At 44.8% G+C, this 26,197-nt stretch overlaps 1 protein-coding gene across 1 annotated transcript in view; it reads right to left on the bottom strand.

Annotated features, from left to right (window-relative positions):
* The window catches only part of LOC149370913 (uncharacterized), a 68,193-nt gene that overhangs the window by 40,941 nt on the left and 1,055 nt on the right, over positions 1 to 26,197 (bottom strand). The window contains exons 2-14 of the mRNA XM_089563688.1: positions 25,062 to 25,823; positions 23,846 to 23,972; positions 22,377 to 22,510; positions 22,003 to 22,080; positions 19,802 to 19,945; positions 17,640 to 17,727; positions 17,481 to 17,573; positions 16,413 to 16,616; positions 13,974 to 14,120; positions 13,344 to 13,529; positions 12,397 to 12,554; positions 6,078 to 6,319; positions 2,266 to 3,018 (exon numbers count right to left, since the gene is read on the bottom strand). Of these exons, the coding sequence (XP_089419814.1) occupies positions 2,266 to 3,018; positions 6,078 to 6,319; positions 12,397 to 12,554; positions 13,344 to 13,529; positions 13,974 to 14,120; positions 16,413 to 16,616; positions 17,481 to 17,573; positions 17,640 to 17,727; positions 19,802 to 19,945; positions 22,003 to 22,080; positions 22,377 to 22,510; positions 23,846 to 23,972; positions 25,062 to 25,267 (2,560 nt within the window). The 5' untranslated portion in view covers positions 25,268 to 25,823. The remainder of the gene's footprint in view (positions 1 to 2,265; positions 3,019 to 6,077; positions 6,320 to 12,396; positions 12,555 to 13,343; positions 13,530 to 13,973; positions 14,121 to 16,412; positions 16,617 to 17,480; positions 17,574 to 17,639; positions 17,728 to 19,801; positions 19,946 to 22,002; positions 22,081 to 22,376; positions 22,511 to 23,845; positions 23,973 to 25,061; positions 25,824 to 26,197) is intronic.

Here is a 26,197-nt window from a genome sequence, read left to right on the forward strand (position 1 = left end):
TTCCAACGCATAAATGCTTGCTTTGAAGGAAGAAAACTTAACACTACCGAAAGGCGAAGCTTGCCGAGCATTGTTTGACAGCACCCAATAACGTACAGCACAGCGTAGTTGACGACAACGGAAATTTCCAATCTTAACGTCCGTGACGTCCCTATCAGCTTTTTTGCACTCGTCCAGTGCTGTGAGGAGAAGCCTAAATTCAATCGTCGATTCAGTCATCATCTTATATGCTAGCGAAAAAACAAAATACATTAGAATCCTTGAATATCATGGAATTCTCAAAAAGTGGTGCAGTTGCCCTTAATGCTTTATTGGAAGGTGGTGGAATAGTTTCAAATTTTGCTACTATTTATTTATTGTGTGCACAAGAGTATTTATGCAAGTCTTAATAATCTCAGATATTAAGAAAATTATCATGATTAGCTCGTTTAAATTATGCAGTAACCAAGTTTTTCTCTCTATCAGCTTTCTACATTACTACAATGTGAGGACCAGTAATGACAAATTGCTGGAACTTGATAATTTTTTTCCAATGTTCTCACCGTCCAGACACTACAGGGCTAACTGCGCAGTTAGTCAACACAAAAAAGATCTCTTGAAAAAAATATTGTAGTTATCTGCAAGTTTAAGCCAAAATATCCAAAAAATTTTCAGCGAAAATCTCAAATTATTTGGTAAAGCAAGGGGGAAACTGTGACGTTAACTTACAGCTTTGTCAGGAATGGTAACTCCAAATCTCAAATTATTCGGTAAAGCAAGGGGCAAACTGTGACGTTAACATACAGTTTTGTCAGGAATGGTAACTCCAAATCTCAAATTATTCGGTAAAGCAAGGGGGAAACTGTGACGTTAACATACAGCTTTGTCAGGAATGGTAACTCCAAATCTCAAATTATTCGGTAAAGCAAGGGGGAAACTGTGACGTTAACATACAGCTTTGTCAGGAATGGTAACTCCAAATCTCAAATTATTCGGTAAAGCAAGGGGCAAACTGTGACGTTAACATACAGTTTTGTCAGGAATGGTAACTCCAAATCTCAAATTATTCGGTAAAGCAAGGGGGAAACTGTGACGTTTACATACAGCTTTTTCAGGAATGGTAACTCCAAATCTCAAATTATTCGGTAAAGCAAGGGGCAAACTGTGACGTTAACATACAGCTTTGTCAGGAATGGTAACTCCAAATCTCAAATTATTCGGTAAAGCAAGGGGCAAACTGTGACGTTAACATACAACTTTGTCAGGAATGGTAACTCCAAATCTCAAATTATTTGGTAAAGCAAGGGGGAAACTGTGACGTTAACACACAGCTTTGTCAGGAATGGTAACTACAAATCTCAAATTATTCGGTAAAGCAAGGGGCAAACTGTGACGTTAACATACAGCTTTGTCAGGAATGGTAACTCCAAATCTCAAATTATTTGGTAAAGCAAGGGGGAAACTGTGACGTTAACACACAGCTTTGTCAGGAATGGTAACTACAAATCTCAAATTATTCGGTAAAGCAAGGGGGAAACTGTGACGTTAACGTACAGTTTGTCAGGAATGGTAACTCCAAATCTCAAATTATTCGGTAAAGCAAGGGGCAAACTGTGACGTTAACATACAGCTTTGTCAGGAATGGTAACTCCAAATCTCAAATTATTCGGTAAAGCAAGGGGCAAACTGTGACGTTAACATACAGCTTTGTCAGGAATGGTAACTCCAAATCTCAAATTATTTGGTAAAGTAAGGGGGAAACTGTGACGTTAACACACAGCTTTGTCAGGAATGGTAACTACAAATCTCAAATTATTCGGTAAAGCAAGGGGGAAACTGTGACGTTAACATACAGTTTGTCAGGAATGGTAACTCCAAATCTCAAATTATTCGGTAAAGCAAGGGGCAAACTGTGACGTTAACATACAGCTTTGTCAGGAATGGTAACTCCAAATCTCAAATTATTCGGTAAAGCAAGGGGCAAACTGTGACGTTAACACACAGCTTTGTCAGGAATGGTAACTCCAAATCTCAAATTATTTGGTAAAGCAAGGGGGAAACTGTGACGTTAACACACAGCTTTGTCAGGAATGGTAACTCCAAATCTCAAATTATTTGGTAAAGCAAGGGGGAAACTGTGACGTTAACACACAGCTTTGTCAGGAATGGTGACTCCAAGAGCACCAACATGCTTTCGAACATTCACAGTGCTGTCACTACTTCTACCTGACGAAACATGATAGCAACCCCGTGTTCCAAACCGAACAGCAAAAACACACAGCTCACCCTCCTGTTCCTCGAAGAAGAACGAGTCGAGCATCTCTCGCGGGACTTCATCGGCGTTTGGGCCTCTGACACCCGTGAAGGCCTGGCCCACAGCAGGTGAAAAACGCTGGTCCTGTCTCACAGAAACCGAAGGAGCAGGCTCGGGGGCCGCTTGGCATTGTCCCCCTGCGTCGTCAAAGCCGTCCCAGACGCAGTCCCACACATCGTCCGCATCCTTCGACCTCTCCTCGCTGTCTCGCGAATCATCGTGCAACATGGGCTCATCCTCTCTATCATCACATTTTGCTTCACGCCGTGGAGAGGCCGCTCTCTCGCAGGCTTTGACATCCTCTTCTTCGTCGTCAGAGCTGCTTCCATTGCTGGCAGGAGAGCCATTGGATCCACCAAACAGCTCCTCGGAACTGCTGTTGTCCTCGTCATGTGTTGAGCCTGTACCGCTCTCCAGGTGGTCGTCCGGCTCCCCGCTTTCGCTTTTGCGGAAATCAGGGCGCCGGCTGCTTTCACCTGGGTTGTTGATCCAAGCACACTCTTCTTCAGGCTGAATGGCATGGCTCACGGGATGGGGCGTTCCAGGCCGCTGACGAACGTGTTGCAAGGTTCCCATGTTTCCGTCAGTGCTGATCTCTTCCATCTGTGCCACCCTCGACACTGGCTGAGTGGTGGTGCGCTCTAAATTAGCCTGGGATAAAGGTGGTGCATCTTGGACAAGGCTCTTACTGGCGTGTTCACTCGCATTCCTACAGTGCTCAGCACCTACGGAAAGAAAAAGGCATTGATGAGACCCTATAGAGAAAAAGAAGAGAGACAGAGAAAGGTTGTGTAACAATCAAAGGCTTACAAAAATCACCTACATAGTCCAACTGAGTAGAGCGTGAAACAAACAGGAACATGAGATGAAAATCAACACAGGACAGGAGCTACTCGCAACTGAGAATTTTATTGGGGGGGAAAAAAAATACATACATACACACAGAGAAGAAACCACACAGCCGACTCACTACACTTCTCACACTAATTCTGCTTTGCAGTTCCACATGCTACCCATGATCTCACTTTCTTTTGCACAACACATTTTCTCATGCCCATTCAACACATATTTTTTGTACAAAATACAGTCAGCTGGGAGAGATCCAATTAAGTGAGATGATTTCAGTACAAGTTATTCTTGCTGACAATAACAGCTGCTATCAAAGTCTGCTTATATCTGCAGTTCCTCTGCTAGCATGACTGCTTATGACAAAGGCAGATGTACACAAAGCCAGCATTTTTTGTAGCCTAAAACTTGCCACGTCATCCACTAACTTGCAAATCAGAAGAGCTGCATTTTACAACATGAGATGCTGGCATCAACCGCTACTGTGAAACAAGTCCTGAAGATTGAATCATGGTAGAAAATTCTCATGACCGACTAATTAGCAGAGCAATCAATGACATCTTGACATATGTACTGCCTGGCTGTAAAGGCAGACAACAGTGCGGAACAGCTAAATGTTATCTGATGGTTTGGTTTCTGAGGTTTCATGTCCCAGAGTGACTCAGGCTATGAAGGATGCCTTAGTGGAGGGCTCCAGAAAATTTCGACCACCTGGGGTTCTTTAACGTGCACTGACATTGCACAGCACGAGGCATTTCGCCTCTATCACAATGCGACCGCTGCGGCCGGGATTGAGCCTGTCTTTCTTAGGTCAGCTGGCGAGCATCATAGCCACCAAGCCACCGTGGCAGCTGAAGAGGTTTGAGATTTGATCGACCCTCATAGCCAAAGCGACTCAGGCTATGAGGGCCGCCATAGCGGAGGGTGCTGGATAATTTCGACCACCTGGGGTTCTTTGACGTGCACTGACATTGCACAGTACACGGGCCTCTAGAATTTCGCATCCATTGAAATGCGACCACCCCAGCTGCAAATGAAACCTATTTTCAGGTCAGCAACCGAGCACCTAACCACTGACTCATCAAGGCAGCTCAGGCTCATATTCGATTTTGTGGATGCCCCCTCGAGTCACTTGATTCCGTCTTGCACCTCGCAGAGGCTTCACTGACAGTGGATGTGCAATGCCTGAGCATGTGAGTGCACGGAAAGATAGTAGTCTGAAGAGCTCTGAGGTTGTGTTTTGCAGTGAAGTGACAATACGGGGCAACCATGACCAGCGCTGTGGCAATCAACTTCAAACATTTGTTTCTTTGGTTTATGAGTTTTAAAGGCCCAAAGCGTTTAAGGCTATAAGAGACGCCATTTTTTTCATGACAAAAAAAAAAAGACCAATAAAAATTGCTCAGCAACAATAAAAGGAGCTATTAGTGGAAAAGCATTTTGCATTTCTGCAGTGAGCACGTCAGTACAATATTTTCGTCTCAATACGCAGCACAGTGCACTTTTTTGAACTTTGGCATTTTTTTTCTGAACGTGTTTCAGCTTAATTTTGTTTACATATTTTTTTTCCCCTGTAGCTTATGTTATGGCGAGCCAGTAAAAAGTCTTATATTGTTCATAAATGTAGCGTGGGCTTTTAAAGAAAGCTACAAAATGAAGCATTTTGAGCTAAGAAACGAACTCTAAAAAACATAAAAGCCTTGTGCAGGCAATGTCTTGACATATAATGAGGAAGCAGAATTGATATACATTTTCCACAAAAAATGTGGAGGGCAAGAACAGAATAAACCTTTTATTAAGAATTTTTTACAGAGACCTATTTTTGTACTAGTCTGAAAAATTCAAAGGGCTGTCACAGGACGGGAACATTTTTTCCCCCGTTAGATATTAAGGAAAATTCCTTTTGACGGCTCAATATAAAGCCACAAATTTTTTGCACGAAATCGAAGAGGGTCGTGCGCAAACATTGGTGTGTTCGGCATGCAATGACTCTATCACGTTATCATTTCAAAGGGCAGCGATCTCTGCACGCTTATCCACAACCTTCACACATCCAAACCCTTGAATAACACTAAATTCTCAAAAACCTGTTCAGTTTCAACCTCAACGACACGTCCCTGCACAAAGTGGCTGATCAGTCACTAACAAGGCAGTAAACAAGCAATGCTCTGCTGAAATGGCAGTGACCTTACGTGGAGCATACCCCATTGTAGATGCAAGGCACCGAAAAATCAGCTTCTGGAGGATTCTGCGGACTCGAATTCACCTGAGTAAAGGAAGCTCCCATCTCTACAGCACTGCATTTACATGCGTCTGGTTAGCCTCGTCCTTAATCGCATCTCACGATGCGATTACCCAACTACTCACTCCCACCGAAAGGTGCAGTCTCCTGGCACACAACACGCGAATCAGAATAAGCATCAAATTTCGCCTACTGTGCAAATACACTATTCTACAAAAGCAGTTCAATGTACCCCTCCGCCGCGGTAGCTCATTGGCTATGGCGCTCGGCTGTTGACCCTATACACGTGGGTTCGATCCCGACTGTGGCGGCCGAATTTCGGTGGAGGCGAAATTCTAGAGGCCCGTGTGCTTTGCAATGTCAGTGCATGTTAAAGAACCCCAGGTGGTTGAAATTTCCGGAGCCCTTCACTACGGCGTCCCTCACAGCCTTAGTCCCTTTGGAATGTTAAACCCCAATAAAGCAATAAACCAAACACCTTCAGTGAAATTACTACTGAAACGCTCCACGTTTTTTTTTCGACACTGCATTTTGACTATAAACCAGAAAAACATGTTTCACCTCTGTGCTGATTTTTTTTCTTCCAAAGTGCAGCACGAAGCAAAAATAAAATAATGTTTGGGAAAAGGAACTGTGTCTAAAAAGAAGAACTACAGCAAGCACTATTCAAGTGAGCAACAGCAGGAAGAACCTCACCGTCAGCCTTCAATGAAGGTTGGCTTGACAAGAAATCACAAACTTCTTCCAATGACTCAACATTATCAGCATCATCGTCAACAGGTTCCTCTCGACGAGCAACGTCCTTGTCATCCTCCCAAAATGATGACAGGAGTTCATCCAGACTAGTATCAGCTTCGCCCTCATCAGCGCCACCTTCTTTGCTTTCGTTCCTAAAGTAACGGTCCTTCAGCTCTTCGCACAGCTCTTCCATACCATACCTAGAGGAAAAGAGAAAAAACAGTTAATGAGAGCATCACTGATCGGGCAGTGAGACAAGCCAGTGCATGCATCAGAGCTACTTAAACCGGTGCAGAAAAGATGCAGTTCGCTGAAGATTCACGGCAGAATATTGCTGTCAATATCACAATGTTTCAGTTGACTGACACATTGTGAGTATACAGTAAACCACAACAACCTTCTTTGTAAGACTGTTCCATACAAGACCCACACTAATTCTACATTAATCATTTGTTACTACGTCTGTGGAATTAGCACCATATTACTCTGAACTAATTTCTTCGTAGGTGGAATATGCTGTAGCGACTTTGGTCAGGTTATGCACTTCAAATCATTTTTTAAAATACACTTCTGGGCTTTCCAATGATGCAAAGCTGAGCAGAATACAAAGGAAAGAAAAGTACAGTTGGACCTTGTTACAGCCAAAAAGTGAAAAAATCGTAAAATAATTCCATATAGCCGAAAGTCAAAATAAAAAAAATTAATAAAACATGTAAGAGCAGAGCAATGTAGTGAATGAAGGGTTGCCAACACTGGTAGACCTTATTAAAGAGCACAAAGGGACATCTTCACAAGTTCTGACCCCGTTAAGAAGGTGCTCGCGACGATTCCCGAGCCCACCAAAAACAGCGTGAAATGCGAGTTGGGTTGGCTTCCCCGCACAGCACTGCCAGCATGCAACGCAGCAGGCTAAATGCCAGCTAAGATGGCTTCCCCGCATCACAGCGGTGTTGAGTGGAAAGTGGTACATCGTATCGAAAGCTATTACAGCCTTCACGACTTCTGTAACAGCGTACTTAAGTTGGGTTGCCGTGCTTTGAGATATAGTAACTTCACGGCAAATAGAATCCAAGCTGCTGCTTCTGGGGTGCTGTGGACAGGTGCGAGAGGTGTGAACGTGCGCTCCCCCCCTGGCTGACATCCCTCCATGGTGCTACATCTTTTTAAGTGCTGTTAGTGAGTTCGAGATAAAGGCCCGAATGCTAGTAGCACCACCACCAACCACCTGTGTGATGTGGTGAGGCTCAGGCACCGCTTCGCGATGCAGAACTTGACTAGCTATTTTACGTAGTGAAATCTGCATTTGTATGTAAAGAATATTTTAGCACAGTTTGATATAGGCAATAATTTGCTATATCCATGTTCACAGCATTGAGGTTTGACTGTATGTGCTGAACAAAAATTACCGCTGAATACAAGCAATGAGAATAGTTACAAGATGGGAATACCGTAAAAACCTGCCTATAATAAGGATCCACATATAACACGAGGTGTAATTTGGGGATAGCAAAAACGGAAAAAATGTTTTCATCCACGTATAATGCAAGTAAGCAAAGGCAGTCAACTCAAATGCGCAGACTGGTTCCGGCATACGTGCTGGCGCATATGCTTCTGAAGTGCCCATAGTTGGAGCTTTACTGATGATCGTCATAGTGTCCATCTTTCTGTCTTCCGAAAGGCCCCTGTCAGATTTATCTTTCCATAGAAACACGTCTTCAGTACCGCCGAGCGCGTTCGATATCCCGTATTTCTTGAAATAACAACCGGCGAACTCCTCAGAAATGCTGGCCCAAGTGTGTCCGCGATCCCATTACACAACGTGGCTGGCCAATGTCTGGTGGCAGTAACTGCAGGGTCTCCCTACCTCATACAGATAGTGTAGCAGCGCTTGACGTGGTGTCGATGCTTTCGGCAGCTACGATTACTTTCCGTTTAAAAGCAGCCGAGTGCTGTTTTTGCGGTCCCGACGCCATGCCAGGTGTGATCATTTTGGGCATCGTGCGGTCAGGTCAGCATAGTGAAATGGCGTCGAAATCTAAACTACGGGCCTACACCACCACTAGATAGTGCCTCCTCTCGGCAGAAGCACAATGGTGATGGCATCCGATAATAACGAAACCGGACCCACGGATTTTGCTTGAAAACAGCTCGGATCTGCTTATAATAAGAGGCGGAAATTTGATGTGCTAAAATCTAAAAAAAAAAACCACGTAATATATGCAGGTTTTTACGGTACATGAGCCACGTGAGAATGAGTAACAGTGACAAAAACAATAATATCTACTCAGTGGGCTACTTCTTAAGAGGAAGCTTCTCGAGCTGGATTTTGAGGCATGGTGTGACTTTTGGGAAGATATGTTCATTTTTCAAAGACAAAATAAAGAAAAATCTGACAAACAAGACGGCCTCCAGAGCCACAAGAACACAAGTGAGTGAGTTGTATACACGGCAAGAGCAACGTAGCATTGCAAATGGCATGATTAGGAACATTCTGCTCTTTAAACAAAAATGCTTTTCAGCAAAATGGATGCTGTGAAGTCCTGTTTTCTGAGTGTTTACCAAATATTCCCCACAACATCCTTTTCATACACTTGTCTCAATCCTCGCTTCAGCAACATTTATCTGCTCTTATGCAAGCTGAAACTTTGGGCATGTAAGCTAAGCTATGCTGAACGCATTCACGTGGTCCATTGTCATGTTAACTAATGCTGACCTTAAAACAGAATCGACCATACTGCTATGACAAAAAGTTCTGTGTGAGAGGCTACAACACACACCGGATGTGCACAAACACCCGCACAAGAGTTTGTGTTTGGCTGATTCATCTATTACTTAAAAGATGGCTAGTGCAAACCGAGTGAATAGAGAAAAAAGACTGAATAGGATAGCTGCACCTTGTCCACCCTGATTCGATACTCCACCTCACAGGTAGTTAGCAGCAGTATGCAATCTGCGCTTCTGTTGCTGCTGCACACAACAGCCCCACATACTAGGTCGAATGGGCGGCATGTAAAGCAAATGACATTTTGTTTCCCTTGTATCTCAACAGAATTCATCATGCTGCTTTCCTACTTAGTGATACTTACTCCCCACCAAAATAGCACCGCAGATGAAAGGAATGTTCCAATTGCGACTAGTGAAAAATTTACTTGACCAGCTGCAGTTATCGGAATTCCTGAAGGGTGTCAACGCAGTCGCTCGTTCTCCCACAGTTTTCCGATTCATCATAGCACTGTTCTCAGTAAAAAGAAACTTTGCAATTTAGAGGTCTCGGGACACTTGTCGCTCTATGGAGATGGACCTAACAAACTACTTTAGTGTCATTTGAAATGTCCTTTTATGTACTATCGCGCTCAGTATGAGCTACACCGCACTAGTGCCTGCCCGGACGCTCGCACGATGCAGCTCATACTGCGCTGGTAGTATCTGTACACACAGCCGCCGAAGCCAGCCTACCATACGTAAGCTGTCATCTCTAATACACAAACAGTGCCGAATGGCAGGTTGATGTGGGAATGTACTTTACGAGAGAGTACCCCTATATATAACACCCAAAACGGGACTTTTGAAGTGATGTGATTAATGTCAGTGACAGGGCAGTCAGTGACTGCCACTGCGGGATCAGGCTCTTGAAACGATAAGAAAAGCATAGCAACTGAAAGCATAACAGCAACTGAGAGCACAATAAAAGGGAGGGCTCCTCGTCTAATACCCCTGCCACACGGCAAATTTAATGTCATTCCCATCGAATGACGTTCGTTCAAAATGACATTAGTTTACTGCCACACGAGAAAATATAATGTCATTCGATGGAAACAACATTAGGTACCGAATGAGTTTACAGAACTCATTAGCTAGCGATCTCCGAGCTAATGTGCTCCCTCGACACCAGACTCTTGGTGAGAATATACACTGAAGAACACGATTACAAAAACGTCACAAGCACTGTAATATTTCCGCGTCCGTATGATTGTGCGGTCGTTCATTTATGTACATAAAAATGCCAAATAGAATTGGAAAAAATAAAACTCCCTCTCGCTACCAGCCTTGCATGGTTAACATTCACAACATGGCGACGCCCAGCTCGCCCGCTTCGGACCGAATACTGCGTTGCCGCTGCATTTTTCGACGCGATAGCTTGCTCTAAACGGTTGTACAGTCGAACCCGGATATATCGAACCCGCATATTTCGAATTATTGGCTATATCGAACACACAGATTACCCCCTTGAAAATACTATGTAAAAGTATAGGACAGTTGCGTTGTATATCGAATTCCATTTTCGCCGGACATTGGATATATCGAACGCCGCGCCCCTGGAAGGTGCGCTTTCCCCAAAGACATTCCTGTCCGGTCCTCAGCCGCCTCAGCGGAGAACATTTCCGCAGTCAGCAGGCGCAGGGCCCTTTTTTTTTTTTTGTTTCCCGTTTTTGCGCCCCACCGGCGCGAGCTTTCCCGCTCCTCCTCTCCTCCTGTACCGCCGGCGTGTGCTCCGTCAAGGTCATTGGAGATCAGCGAAGAGAGAGCGCCGCATGGAGACGCGCGGCGACCACGCTTCTTGGGGAAAGAGAGAGAGAGAAAACGGTCGCTCGTGGGCACATCGTGGGTCTGGGGAAAAGAGAGAGCTCAGAAAAAAAAAAAAAAAAAAACGAAGCCCAGAGCGCCGATCTTTCTCCCTGCTCTTTCTTTTCCCTCTGTCGTTCCTTCGCAGCCGGGTTGACTGCCGCTCGCATAGGCTTCGCTCTTATCGCTCCATCTGCGCCTCGCGTGTTTTTTTTTGTGTGTGTGCCTGTGTTTCAACGCGCGACGTGAAGCAGGCCCCAGTAGCCAACTGTTCTGGCAAGGCAGGCCTTGAAGTGGCCGGAGATGAATGTCAGGAAGATTTAGATGACGATGAGTGCTTGGACGACGCGTTTCGCGACTTGTCCAATTTTCTCGGCGCCGTTCCGTCCGAAGTGACTGTTGAGGACTTTAACGCTGACAGCGAAGTTCAAGCGGTAGCTGGCGTTCAAGACGCCGACTCCAGCGACGACGAGGGCAACTGTGTTGTCGAAGAAACGCGTCCGTGCGCAGCCACTTAACTGGCGTCAGCGTTAGCCTGATTCGGCGCTGTTGCGGCGAAATGGAAGGCACTGTGCTCTCGCACCTGGACAGTCTCGAGAAGATCGAGGCCAGTGTTTTGAACTTCGTTTCCCAGGGGAAAAAGCAGCCCAAAATTAGTGATCTTTTTTTCCGCGAAATAAAGCGCTTTCACATTGCGCGCCCATACTATGTGATTCGCGGCTGTTCCAAACGGTAAGCCACAATTTGTTATGATCGGGAGTGCAGTTTTAGCCTATATCTGTATATCGAATTTTCGCTATATCGAACTATTTTCCGATCCCCTTCGAATTCGATATATCCGGGTTCGACTGTATTCGCTTTTATTTTGTGCATTCTCATCCCTCCGTAACAATATAGGTTTGAAATATTAGTCGCTTTTGAGATAAATTTCAGAATTTCTTTATGCTAGGCTTAACTATGTACGGCGTACACTGTCGTTACAGTAACGACCCCGAGCGAAGTATTTCTCCAACTTTGCACTAGAATCTACATTTTCATTTCATCCAATTCATTTACATTTCAAAAAAAAAAACAAAGCCTTCGAATGCATTCATTACTGCCATTAATAAAAGAGAAAAACGTTTCTTCGGCACTCAGTTCAGGAGGTTTGACTTGCTGTCATCTAGATGGCGCCACAGTATGTTATGCTTCTCGCGCGCTACGCGAGTCACTCAAAACCACCGTGCTCCCAACTAGAACTGTTGTGAGGACGGGCGGCAGTGCGAGCAAAGTGCGCCTCTAGCATGCGCAAAGCTTTTGCGGACACAAAGCTAATACTGTCTAATTTCACCATAGAGAGCATTTCACAAAATGACGTCCGCCATTTGCCTGCCGCCGCTGGCTGAGGTTTGGCTTGGCTTGGAATCGTGGTGGATAGCAGTGATCAGCACGTTATTGAAATGAGGATGAAGATTTTAAAATCGGTTTCCATTAGCGAAGTAATACTTTTGGCAACGTATTGAAGCATACATCGAAATTTTTGTATGCTGTACTCTCTTTCCATCGCAATCGCCATCATTTGCAAATGACATTAGTTTTTGCCGTGTAGCAGCGCGCAGAAAAAATGATATTAAGTCGAACAAATGTCATTAGATGAGAATGACATTAAATTTGCCATGTGGCAGGGGTATTAGGTGTGCTAACAGTAAATAAAAACATAAAAAGACATCACCACCTGAAAGCCATGCCCCTAAGCTCAAGATGAAGACGCCTGTCATCACAGTCCAAGTTGAGCGCACCCGAATACACGTAGTGAAGGAAGGCCAGGACGCAGGCCTTGGACCTCGATGTCCAGTCCAGCAGTGGCATTCTGTCTCCCTGACGAGTCACCTCCTGCAGCATGAACAAACATCATCAGGGCACAGCTGCACACCTTTACCGGACTTGCAAACACCTTGCAACTCCTGTTATCACTGATCAAAACAAGTTCCAACGCTTATCACAGGTAAGTTGAAATAACACACAAAAAACAACACCGGTCATGAGCACACAGCTCTAGAAATGAAAAGTAAGTTTGAAAAAAGAAGTGGGGGACACGAACGCTAGAATTACAATGTGAATGAACAGAGATACAAGAGAACATAAGCATTAAAGATTACTCAGGTCTCTGACGGGGCATGGAACAGAACCAGCTGTTTAGTAAATATATCATCATTCTGCTCCTCGAAGGAACTTGGTTGGTTGTACGGGATTTAACGTCCCAAAGCGACTCAGGCTATGAGAGATACTATAGTGAAGGGCTTCGAATAATTTCGACCACCTGGGATTCCTTAGCATGCATTGACATCGCACAGCACATGGGCCTCTAGAATTTCGCCTCCATTGAAATGCGACCGCCGCAGCCGGGATCAGACTAGCATCTTTCGGGTCAGCAGCCGAGCGCCATAACCACTGAGCCATCATGGCGGCCTGAATCATGTCAGTTGCCAATGTGGCCGAGTGCAGCAGTGTAAAAAGATTTCTCTAAACTGACAGTGTTTCACCAAGTTAAACCCACATCCTAACAGAGTAAAGTGCTCTTTAAATGAAGCAAAGAATACTGAACAGCAGCATGAATGTGCAGATCGGTAGCATTGCTGTGTAGGGCTAGATGCAAAACTGAACACTCCTAAAGGCTCTAACCTTTTCAACTGCAGGGCACCGTGTGAGTAAGACCACTCGATGTGCAGGGATCACAAAACCATCTTCTGCGATTATTCTAATGTCAGAAAACCTCCTGCAGCCAACTAGACTGTCCATATCCTGCAGAACTTTTCTTGCAGCGGGTGCCAGAGATGATCCTTCCTTTGTTGCTGCCTCATCATTATCCTGCTCAAATTAAGAAAGAGTTAGCACCACGCAGACACACATATCACGCTTCAATCTGCACTTTGCTCAAAAATGAAAAGCAGGCGGTATGGTCCAGACAGTAGCTATATTCTAATCACGCAAGTCACAGTGAAAGGTCTGCAACTCATTAACACTGTTTCAACAAATCATCCATAATCATTTGTCGACAAGACCAGTTTCTGTCTGATAAGAAGCTGCTGATGATGCACGCCTTGATGTCACCTCTTTATGACCAAAGCTAGCATGTAGCCACAGCCTAGGCTGTTTTGTATCGCCAGACTGCGCTTTCTGTGACTATGAAAGCAACATTACACAATTGCAACACACATCAATGTAGCTTTTGCAAGACTGATTGAGAATAGTTTTGGAAGGCAAGGACAGAATTTCAGACCCTGTAATATAATAACTAAAACACGAGCTCACTTGAGTGAGAAACCCTTGGCCAATGTCATTAAGCTGAGTAGCGTCGGAGTCTGCAGCCATAGGTGGCATCGTAGCACCAAGTGCACAGAGCAGCCCATCGCGATGCAGTTGAGTGTTGAGAGTCTTCTCGTCCACAGCGGCTTCCGCCTGCACAAGCAGATGCCCAATTTCCCATCACATTTCACAATCAAGAGTGCCTAAACGAACACCTCTACTCAGTGACAGAGCCATACAGTGGAGCCTCGTTAGAGTGAACAGCTAAAAAATCGTTAAATAGTTACAGCCGAAATTCGTAACATAAAATTTTGTCAAAAATGCATGCAAGAGCAGCACAATTTAGCCAGGAAAGGAAGTGAAACTAGGGCAACTCTTACTAACACTATGGTGGGACTAAGAAAAAGAAATAAAAGAAAAAGTTTCCCGGCCTATGCTACAAAGTATAACTGTAGAGCAGGGAGAGACTTCCTCTGACATGTTGCGGCCCTTTTGAACGGACTTGTGGTGATTCCAAAGGCCGTGAAAAACCGAGCGCCAAATGCCAGTTAGGTCGGTTTGCCCGAACAGTGGCACCAGAGCGCTGCGGTGGCAGAATAAATGACAGCTAGGGTGGCTTCCTGAATTACAGCAGTGCCAGGTGAAAAACGGTAAACCAGAACGAAAGTTATGGCCATTTTCACCACCTCTGTGACAATCGACGCGAGCGCAAGGTGGCTACTGCGAGGCTACAACCACCCAAGTCACTGCTTCAGGGGTGCAGCAGACGGATGCGAGAGGCGCGAAAACGTCCCGACCACCTGGCTATCAACAATCCAAGCTGCAATATCTTCCATGGCATTGTTGGTGCGTGCAAGGGAACGCCAGGTAAAGGCGTGAACCACGGCGTGAACACTTGCCACACCACCACCAGTCATTTGCGTAGTGCAGAGAAGCCTGCTGCCTCCTGTCCAGACAGGCTGGGGAGTTCGACATGTCCATTTTATGGACAGTTGCGTTGGGTGTATAAAGTAACAATTGCATGTGTATGTTAAGCGTACTTACAAAGGGTTCAATATAACCAACAATTCATAACATCCATGTTCGATATATCGAGGTTCGACTATGTAGCGCAAACATGCAAAAAATGCACTAGTATAGTATAGCCATAATTCCTACTGGCTACCCTTTTCCAGTCTATCACAGCACTGTATATCGTTTATTTCAAATTAACATGTCTGAAGGCTGTCAAGTGACGGAGCCCAGTGGCACAGAACATGACTTATACCCCTGTCACACTAGCAAATTTAATGTCATTCGAATCGAATGACATTAGCACCTAATGTCATTAATCTACTTCTACACGGGAACATGTAATGCCATTAGGTTCGAATGACATTCGCCATCGAATGAGCTAGGGGAACTCATTCGCATTCGGTCTCAAATCGAATGTGTACTCTGGACACCAGATACGCAGCAGGAACAAGCGACGTGAAAAATTAATGTGCACACTGCGAAACTTAGAAAGTGCATTTATTTAGTTCTGATGAAAAAGATTAACGCTGGTGTGAATCTGTTCACACTAGAGGCTGTCGTGGATAGCTATTACTCTCGGTCTCAGCAGCAGCCAACAGCAGCGGCCAAGCGTGAGGCAGCGTCTTTCCCGCGACCGTCGGTCATTTTGGGTTGCGTGATTCTTGTTGGTAGGCGTGCCATGTTTGTTAAGCTCGAAGGTACTTAAAGACGTAACTGAGCAGTTCACCTTTTGGAAGTCATTTCCAAGCTCCGCGCGCCGCCATGTCAGCCATTTTGTTTGTTTACATTTATCGGATTGTGGCTGACTTTGTACTTGGCTTGGCTTTCGTTGGCTAAAGTGGTGCAGAGTGGCCGGAAATAATATTTTAAGCTTATAATCCGGCACACAAATGTTCTCACCCGCTTTTGAAACACTGCACAACAATTTCAAACATCTTTTGTGCGCGCTGATGTCGTTCAGTTGGACTATTTTTGTTTCACTGATCGTCGATGCCATCATTTTCGAATGACATTATTTTTTTCCGTGTACCACTGGAAGAGACCAAATGACATTCAATGCATCGAATGCCATTAGGTTCGAATGACATTAAATTTGATAGTGTGACAGGGGTATTAGTGTGTGATGCAACTGCTTGGAAGGGGTGAACGTTCATGTGCTTTTCACACTTTTTTTTTACTTCTGAGCATGTGAACCAGATTCTTTATAACAAAAAAAAAAAAACCTGAGTCAATTACACAAAGCAATTATGACAGCACTGTCCGGTGAGAATGTTTCACTGAGCAGCCTGTTCACACAAGGCTGCTTACTGTGTGCATACACTCCAAGTAAGAGATAGCTCGCAGGAAGATGAGAACAGGTAATTCTTTATTTTAAAAAGCTAAAGAACCGAGCCTGTGAGCGTGAGACCGAGCGATGTTCAGAGGACTCACTAATGAGGGCTTTGGCTTCAGAATGGTGAAGTCGTTCACAATGCACAGCTCTCCGGAGAGGCGTCGACCAGGAACTTGGCTGAGCGACTTGAGTCGGCTCCTCACCACGGCTGTAGATGGCGTCACAATGTGGCCCAGGCAGCACACGTAGTAGTCCTCCCGCCTCTCCCTACTCTGGCCAGCGAGGCTCCAGAGGGGCGCATCCTTCACCAAAGCAAAATGTAGCATTAGACGAACAGGCTCCATAACTACTCACGTTAAAAACCACATTTTTATTGGTTTTTTACCCCTTTTCCCCTAGTACTACATGCAGCAACCTGCCTGTCGATGTGCTGGCATATCACCACACGCACATCACTAGGCCTAGCCTGCTCACATAGGAACCGCAGTGGACGGTGCTTGGAACTAGTGGCTGCCTGTGACAAGAGGCCTATTCCTGTTACGAGTACAACATAAATGGAATAATCTCTGAATAAAACTAAGATACAAATGTTTTTCGCAAAACCTTCGGTAGCGAAGTGAGTGAAGCACAATACGCGACGGCCGTGGTTAGGGTTCCGTCAGTTACGTTGGCTTTACCGCACGACAAGCTGTGCACCGAAAGCTGCCTTTTTTTGCATGACAGTGCGGAAAATGAGTACGGGAGACCGAAGGCTACCCTTGCACATCCCTGTTCACCTCGTCACGTGGTTTTACAATGCTAGCGCAGCCAGCAGATGCCCAAGGTAGCACGACTGACCCGTCTTCGCCCACAAGAAGTGACCGCGGGAACGCCGTTAAAAGAAGCACTACTTGCAGGGGCACAACACTGTTCGGTATATCGAATGTTCGACGAACAGAAGCTCGATAAATGCGAACAGCAGTGCTATACTTCTGCACGGGATTTCAGGAGGCGTTGTTCTGACTGTTCGATACAAACGATTCGACATACCTGGGATTGACTATAGGATGCTAGGTGCCCATAGTCAAAGCCTAAATGCCACAGGTATACTCAAAGGTTCGAGAAGTGCCGCACCAAAAGATTATCAGCATAGTAGTTATACAAGTCATGAACAGACACTACCTTACCTTTGTTGAAAGCTCCTTTATTCGGTTAGACAGCTTGGCGACAGTTTTCAACTTTGTGCACCATGAGAGATCACCAAGTTCCAATCCAATCATCTGAAAGTGGGCAAACAACACAGGTAAGCAAAAGGCGCTGATGATGGAACCACAGAGTTTTCTCACCCTTTGTGTGAGAAGGTGCTCTATCTTCTCTTCGATCTTCTGTGCACGCTCATCAGCTGATGTCAAGAGCAACAACGGAGTTTCTTTGCTAAATACGGAGGAAAGGAAAAACTGTGAGGAACACATCACTTTACAGTTGCACTTTTGCCATACTCAGTTTCTGATATTAATGCTAGCCAGACCAAGGGCATACACCTACACCCCGTATTGTTTGACTATCAGAAAGTTGCCGATGAACCAGCTCGTACAACAGCAGCCGGAAAATAGAGAGACAACTTGTTCATAAAAACTAAAATAGAAGCATTTTATTAAAACCCAATCTAGTAAAGGTACTGCCCAAATTATGTTATGGAGGAGAAAATCCAGGATTGATTGAATGTAGAGATTAAAGGTGCACTAAAGAGGATTCTGAACTCGTCTTTCTACCGCAGGAACTCGATCTGCACGCTCCCAGCATTCTTAGAAAATTCGTATTATTATCATGTGCGGCCGATTTCCCTATCAAATCGAATTAAATGTCCCATATCCCGCCTTTTTTTCTGAACTCACCTCCGAAAAGAGGAGGAGTCAGCCAACGCGTGGAATGCCTTTCAGCCAGACGCAGCTGGCCGCTCTGTCATTGGCGGAGCGGTATGTAGCTATCGGCGAAAGCAAAGCGTCCAAGTGTATTTTTATTTCTGTGGGCCTAATTAATGGCTATGCAGTGTGCGACCGAAACTATTTGTTCACGGAAACAGTTATTAGAATGATAACCTGACATACCTGATGTTACGTTATCACTGACACTAACTAGTTGTGAATTCATTTCTTCTTGTTCTTTTGTGCTACCTTGCTGACATGTTCCCAATATCTTTTTTTTGTGCGCGATATTATATGTCGTTAATCACCCTATAATAATGCCTCATGGATGCTGTAGGTACTTGTAATAAATAAATAAAAACAAAGCAAAAACGAAAGCGAAGACGCCACGCGATTGGCTGAAAGGAACTCCACACATTGGCCGACTCCTATTCTTTTCAGAGGCGAGGTAAAAAAAAAAATAAATAAAACGCGGGAGCCGGGACGTTTAATTTGGTTTAGTAGAGAAATCGGCTACACAGGACAATAATTCAAAGTTCCTAAGAATGATCGGAGAGTGTACATCGAGTTCCCGTGGTAAATAGACGATTTCAGATTCCTCTTTAGTGCACCTTGAATAAGGCACATATACACATCACTCAACTATTTTTGCTCTACCTACTCTTTCTGACGCTGAACACAACCAATCTAGGATTCCTAAATCAAAGTTTATCGGAGTGTCCAGTTGGTTGCCTCACATACAGAGAGCGCTTTTTTTTGGGGGGCCATCAGCAGAAATTCAAGCTCGCACAGAAAAGTCATTTATTGGGGATGAACCATAACATTTCACACTACTCTGCCCGAGGGATAAAACACTGTCGTACCGCAATCTTTCTTGTGACCAATGCAGTCAATAGAGCAACTGCTGCACAAGAGCGGGCCTATAAAGTCAAACACGCAACAAAGAAACTGAAAACATGAAAGACACGCAACCGGCCTGCGGGACCACACTGGCAGTTTGAATTATCCGGAGTTTCAAATTAATCCGCTTTTACTGCATTCCCTCTCCTGCTTGGATATGGCTGCAGTAATTCATAAATACAATAAACAAAATTTGACAACCTGCTAGGAACAGACAGACTTTTACCTTCACTGTGACGTTTGTTTCTGCTCTACGATTACCACCTTGAGACTAGCATAACCCTGCCTTTTAGAATCTCACCTCGAAACAAACCCCTCCCCTTTTGCTGTAAGAAAGTCGCCGCGGTGGCTCAGTGGCTATGGTGCTCGGCTGCTGGTCCGAAAGACGCGGGTTCGATCCCGGCCGTGGCGGTTGAATTTCTTTGGAGGAGAAATTCGAGGCCCGTGTACTGTGCGATATCAGTGCACGTTAAAGAACCCCAGGTGGTCGAAATTTCCGGAGCCCTCCACTACGGCGTCTCTCATACGCTCAGTCGCTTTGGGACGTTAAACCCCATAAACCAAATCAAACCAGTCACCAGGTAATCTTGGGTGATTATGTGGTGGTGAAAAGATTATCTGTTTGCCAGACAGTCACCAGATCTAGCCTTGCAGAGAGAACCAATGATCAGTATGCTACACACCCTGCATGCTTTCGTTTCCTCCCCAAAGGGCGGCTGCCTCCAAGGAGCTCGCAGAATCGCCGCTGGGCCTCATCCTGTTCTCTGTTAGCTGCGGCCAATGACGCCGACAACGCACGAGCCATCTGCACTTCCTCCTGGTATTTGCTGCAAACAGAGATCAGACAGAGAGTCACCTTTCATTTACGGACAGGCAAAGAGAATGCACAAATTTTCTCTGCCCAAGAGTCACCATGCATCATCACTAAATGCCCGAGATTTCGGAGCACCCTGAAGAACATGGGGTGATTAAAAAAAATTCAGGGGGCACTTTGACTGTCTTAAAGTGCGTAGAGGCGAAAGCGTTTCCCGCACCACTTTGACTGCCTCTGTGGCACTGCTGACATCACCACTGGATGATGTCACACATAATTATCGACTAATTACTAAGTAATGACAAATTATTAATTAATGGCTAATTACTGATTGATGACAGTTACAGGTACACTGAAGAGGAATCTGAACTCGTCTTTTTGCCGCGGGAACTCAATCTGCACGTTCCGAGCATTCTTAAAAACTTCGATTTATTGCCCTGTATGGCTGATTTTCCTAATTAAATCCAATTAACGTCCGGCTCCCATCTTTTTTTTTTTTTAATTCTCCCTCGTACGGGGGGCGGAGTCGACCAACGCGTGGAGTGCCTTTCCGCCAGTCCCGTGGCGGCTTGCCGCTCTGCCATCGGCGGAGTAATACGTAGTAGTCCGTAGAAGCAAATAGTCCGCGCATATTTTTATTTCTGCGGGCTTATTTTGCGACTATATTATCTGCGAATGAAACTATTTATCCACGGAAACCTAAAAAACAACATAAAGCGAAAGCAAAGCTTCCACGGAGCTAACTGAAAGGCACTCCATGCGTTAGTCGACTCTGCCCACTGTACGAGGGAGACTTCAAAAATAAAGGCAGGAGCCGGACATTAATCCCATTTAATTAGGGAAATCGGCCACACAGGGCAATAAGTCGAAGTTTCTAAGAATGCTCGGAACGTGTAGATCGAGTTCCCACGGCAGAAAGGCGAGTTCAGATTCCTCCTCAGTGCACCTTTAACTGCTAATTAATGATGCTTAAGCTACCCCTATAGGAGTGGAACGCTGTCATCTCAGGGGACACCTGAACCCCAGCACTGTAGAGAAAGGGAGGAAGTTTGAGTGAAAGAAGAAAGAGAAGGAGGGGGCTGTAATGAAGAAAATGAAAATTGCATTTCAGGAAAGGAAATTACGCAGTAACTGTCTCACATATCTTGGTGACACCCCTCAAAAGCATGACACCTCTGCTGACAACCTTCCGTGGACAACAATGAGGCATTAATAATCTGCTGCACTCCACTACAGTGTACCTCATTATAGCTCCCACTGTAGTACCCGAGTGTAAAAATCTATTCACCATTAACCAGTACCGTTAAGGAGGCCATGTTGTGAGAGTGTGAACAACAATGCAAAGGAAACTGCCCACCACTGCATCAGAATGAACAAAGGTGAATGGAATGTAGAATAAGAAGTTAGGCAAGTCGGTGCATATGTGTTATGTGGGAAACAGCGCTAGACATGGGGCAAAAGAAGGAGGCGAACAATGCCATGGCAATGGTGTTCGTTGTTCATGTTGTTCTTTTAGACTCCATGTTTAGCCCAGTTTCCCACTTTCATGAACGGAACTAGTAAACATAACGTACACACCATTGGTCAGGTCTACAATACAACACTGATGTCTGCAACAAGTGCTAACTGAATGTACACAGACATTTCAGGTCAAAACATGGACTCTGCCAGTCAACTCGGGCCATTATGAATGAAAGCACAGACAGAAAGCAACACGCGTTCCTGTTCATGCTCGGTTCACATTTTATTACGATAAAATATTTACTACTTTTTTTGAACACTGCCCATTTCTTTCGCAATGTTTGCCTTGCACTGAAAAGGTCAAATTACTGCAGCGTGTAACTTAACAGCAGCATCTGAGCTACGAGGCTTTGTAATGGACATTCTTAATTACTTTCAGGACATATCTAACTGCACTGCAAAGCAGAATTTTCAGCTAATAAAAAGAATAATACACTTATCACTACTGCAGGCTGTCTAACAGGGAACACATACAGGGAAAAGTTGTCACAGCTGTAAAATGTGGCAACGTGCAAGGAAAAAAAAAGTTTGTTCTCATTTGTCAAGTACCTTTTGGGAACCGATGCCACAGGCCGTGGTTTTTTCGCTGCCCGGGGTGCGGCTGATGCGTCCAATGGTGCATTCCTTCTACAAGAGGTTTTGTTAAAGAATAAAAAGATGGACACAACCTCTTAATACTATAACGTGTTTATGGAAAGAAAAACAATGTTCAAAGTCAGGACAGGCTGCTCAATTAGAAAACGTGCAAATCAAACAGATATGCTTTTGGCACTACAAGTGCAATAAATATGCGTGAAAGCTCCTTCAACAGACAATTCATGCCTTCTTTAGCTAAGAAAAGTAGCCCCGACCCAAAATAGCATGCTATGCAAAACGAAATGTTCTGTAGGTGCCTGCAAGGTTAAAAAGAGAGGGAAAGTCACCTCCTCCTGACGACAGGCAAACCTGCAGCCATCCTTTCTTGCACATAACGCTGCTGCAACCGAATCGCTTCTATCACTTGCTTTGGGGACATGCCCAACTTGGTGCTGCATTGTTTGATGTGGTTCTTGCATGCCTAGACAAAACAGAGAAGCAGGTACACGCTTAGGGAAGAATAAGCAAACATGAATTGCCTTAGTGACAAGGACAGTAATACAGTGTCCAGCACAGTAAACCTCGAGGTAGGCCTGCAGTGTATCAGCAGTGCCAAGCGATCACGATCTCCTGTACTTGAACATTCACAGGAACTTCTGCCACTGCTATTCCAAACCCACTGTCTAAAGAACCAAACAAATGTTCCATATGCAATGACTCTGAGCTCATTCCTCAGCACGAGTGACTGACGTGATCAGTATACACAAGGCAGCCTTCATTTCGGCGGAGTACTTGGAGAAGTTCAACACAGAATGAACAAGTCAGTCGTCTTGCCATCGCCCATTGTTTCGACAAGAGGATTTGTCTGCGATAGCTCCTTTTGTCTAAACGATGGCTAGTGGACGCTGTGTTTACTTTGTGCTGTTACGAATTCAATCTTTCCTACCCTCTCTCTACCATACGAGGGATCTTTCCTACCCTCTCTCTACCATACGAGGGGTTCAAGGGCTGTTTCAGTTAAGTGGTCCCAAAGGCCCGAAAGCATGTTTACAATATTCTGGACTCAGGTTAATTGCAACTGCAATTTTATTAACACATGAAATAGCAACGATATCTTAGATGAAATTAAGGGGAACAAATGAGCTTGGGAAGGGCAGATCAATGGTTGCCAGTGTGGAAATGGGAAGAGGAATGTAGTGGGGGAAGGGGGGGGGGGGGGGGTAGAGAGGCAAATTATGAAAATCCAAGCAAAATTTTCCAAATGTCTTTGATTTGACCACAAGTGTGAGTCACCAAGCTATAAACTCTTGCAAACTGGCCTTAATCAAAACAAGGTTCTGTGCTGGTCTCTTAACGCAGCAGAAATCTGAGCATGCAATGTGACTGCACCAGAATTCCATGCAAATTAAATGCATCCCTCAAGGCAGGCCTCGCAGATAACAGTACAGTCTTTCATTTTAGTATTTATAATTCTATCAGTAAGCACCAAATCTGATAGAAAAGCTGATCATGTGCATGCATCTGCCAGGAGGGTAGTAAGTGAAGGCAATGTAAACTCCAGGTTACCGAGCAAACTTTTTTTGGTTTACACAGGGAGGTTAGCGATGGTCGTCAGGCACAAATAAGATTCGCAATGAACTTCATGAAAAGAAAAAAAAAACATACGGCTCAGTGTAGATCAAATATGCTAGGACTGCAGGCAAGCAACAATAGAACAAAATAAGTGTCTGAGATACAACCACTGAAAATGGCAGTATAGCTTTCCTTCTATACATACACTCAACAAGCAAGGCCAAAAAAAAAAAGGACAAGAGACCTCAGAGGTCTTGAAAGAGCGCTCGCAGAGTGGGCAGTCTAAAAGGACAAAACTAGCGGCTCCATTTCGAGAAGGGGTTGAGACAACTGGCTCCTGCACAGGCTCCTCCGCCTCTCCATCAAGGCATCTGTACCAGGGGGAAAAAAAAAAGTTTTGCTAAGAAACAGCACACTTTTTCACGGCATCCATTTGACTTAACATAGCTTTTGCTGCATGTACACAACATAAACTGAGTGTAAACAGTACAAAAACAGCTCAGTTACATTCAGAAGTGCTGTTTGGACATCCAATTTCCCGCAACCCAACTACAAAATGCGCCCTGCACATGCGCAGGGCTGCAGAAAAATGCCAGTCCCAGGTATTTTTTCTCGCACACTTTCAACCTTCCTTCTTGAACAGCACCCACTTCTCTCAACGTCAGATCGCACGGTGATCATGGCAATAACAACATGCTCTATGCACTGAAGCGTCCTTTTTCTAAAAGCCCATAGAAAGTGCCACACGAAAATCACCACAAGGCACACAAGCCGCCCTAGGTTAGTGCTCACCTTAAAGGGTCACTGGCTATGCTAACGTTTGTCCGAACAGCAAAAGATGCATTTATCACACAGAAACCTGGATTTAACAATCTTCCCACCGATCGCTTCACTCCCACCTTCCTCCCTTATCTTACAGCTCGATTCTGGTGTCCACTGAGATCCAGACAATTACTGCGCCATTTCCTTTCTTCAAAAGCAATTTTAAATTTGTTATAATAGCTGAAAAAAATAGCGCCAAACCAGGCAAACCATAAGAAAGAAGTCTTCCTTCTTTCTTGCGGTTTGCATGGTTTGGTGCTATTTTTGCCAATGTTTGGTTGCCAGCACTTTGAAGTGAATTGTACTGTTGCATAGTGTCTCTGGGATCTACACACAAAAATCGGTGTTGATGCATGCATTTTATTCCCAAAATAGGATGGTGACAGCAACACCTGTATTTAGTTGTTTGGTCATCCTATTCTATTTGTCTTCCTCTATTCATCTGCTATTTGTCCTCTGCGTACCTTTAATTGCTGAGACTGAATGCTATTTGTAAACCAGAGCGCGACTTAAGCCTCATTCCACTATTATTACGCAACAACTTATATGCAGCTTGAAGCAAGAAATAGCAGCAATTATGCAACTATTTCTCACTAAATGCTGCACAATTCACCGAGACTGTTTTTCCCGCCTCTCACCTGTTAACGTGAGCCAACCTCTGGGGCTCGTCGAGAGACGTGATGTCCTTGCGGCACACAACACAGACGCACGTGTCTGCGGCTCTGGAGGGTCTGCTGAAGCGTTGGAGGCACTTTTCAACGTGGGCCTCCATGGCGCCCGCCACAAAGTCCCCACATGTGGGGCAAGAAGCTTCGGCCCGTGGCCGCACAGCACATCTGTCCATGGTGCGAACTTATTACTACAGTCACTACACACCAACAGCGGTGCAAAGTTCTGCAAAATATTTAAGTCACGGGGGACCTGGCTACATGTTGGTGCTACTGGTGCACATAGCATTGCAGCAGCATGCATCAGGCCTGCCCTTAACGAATGCAGAAACAAGCCAAGCAAGTCGAAAGCGTGAAGTTAGAGCAACTAAAAACTGCTCGCTACCTTGCTTTGTAATCAGCTACAAAGTCTCTAATAACCTCATAAAAATAGCTGCATGAAGAGAGACCTATAATGGAAAAATTCATTGAAACGATCCACCCAGAAGAGAAAGAACAGCAGTGCCTACAAGAAAAAATTCAAAAAGCAATACAAAAATATGTCTGCCATGCAAAAGCTACAGCACTACTGACAATAAGGGGCATTTTCTCAGCAACTAAAGATTCCTCGTGTCTTCGTTGACTTTTCTGATGTTGAAAGGTGCTGATTCATCCAGCGCCTTGGTAAAGCGTGTCTGCTTCGGCTCGAAAGGCTTCAGGAAAGGTTTCACAATGTCATGCGGTACCACCAAGCTGCATGAAAAAAAAAAAAAAGAATATACAGACTTTAGCAACATACAACCACAACAAATCAGAAAACCGATGAAACACCTGTGATGTGCATGCGTACAGAGTTTTCTGCTCAAAAGCTGGCATACAACTCAAACCCAAATATGACACATGTCTCCTCTTTTACCACTTGGTAATACAATATAAGGTAGTTGACAACAGTTCACGGGACATCAGTACTGACCCCAGGTAAAGGTTAAAACAGTTAAAAACGAAGTCTCCTGAATGTCATAACTGCACTAACACCAAACATGGCAACTGGCAGGGCAATTGGTGGAGCTCATATCAAGGGCACGAAACAGCGCGCACCTCTTGTGAACGCAACAATATGTTATTTT

This window comes from Amblyomma mixtum, chromosome 1 (genome assembly GCF_055824585.1).
Source record: "Amblyomma mixtum isolate Tamu chromosome 1, ASM5582458v1, whole genome shotgun sequence".
Lineage (NCBI taxonomy): Eukaryota > Metazoa > Arthropoda > Arachnida > Ixodida > Ixodidae > Amblyomma > Amblyomma mixtum.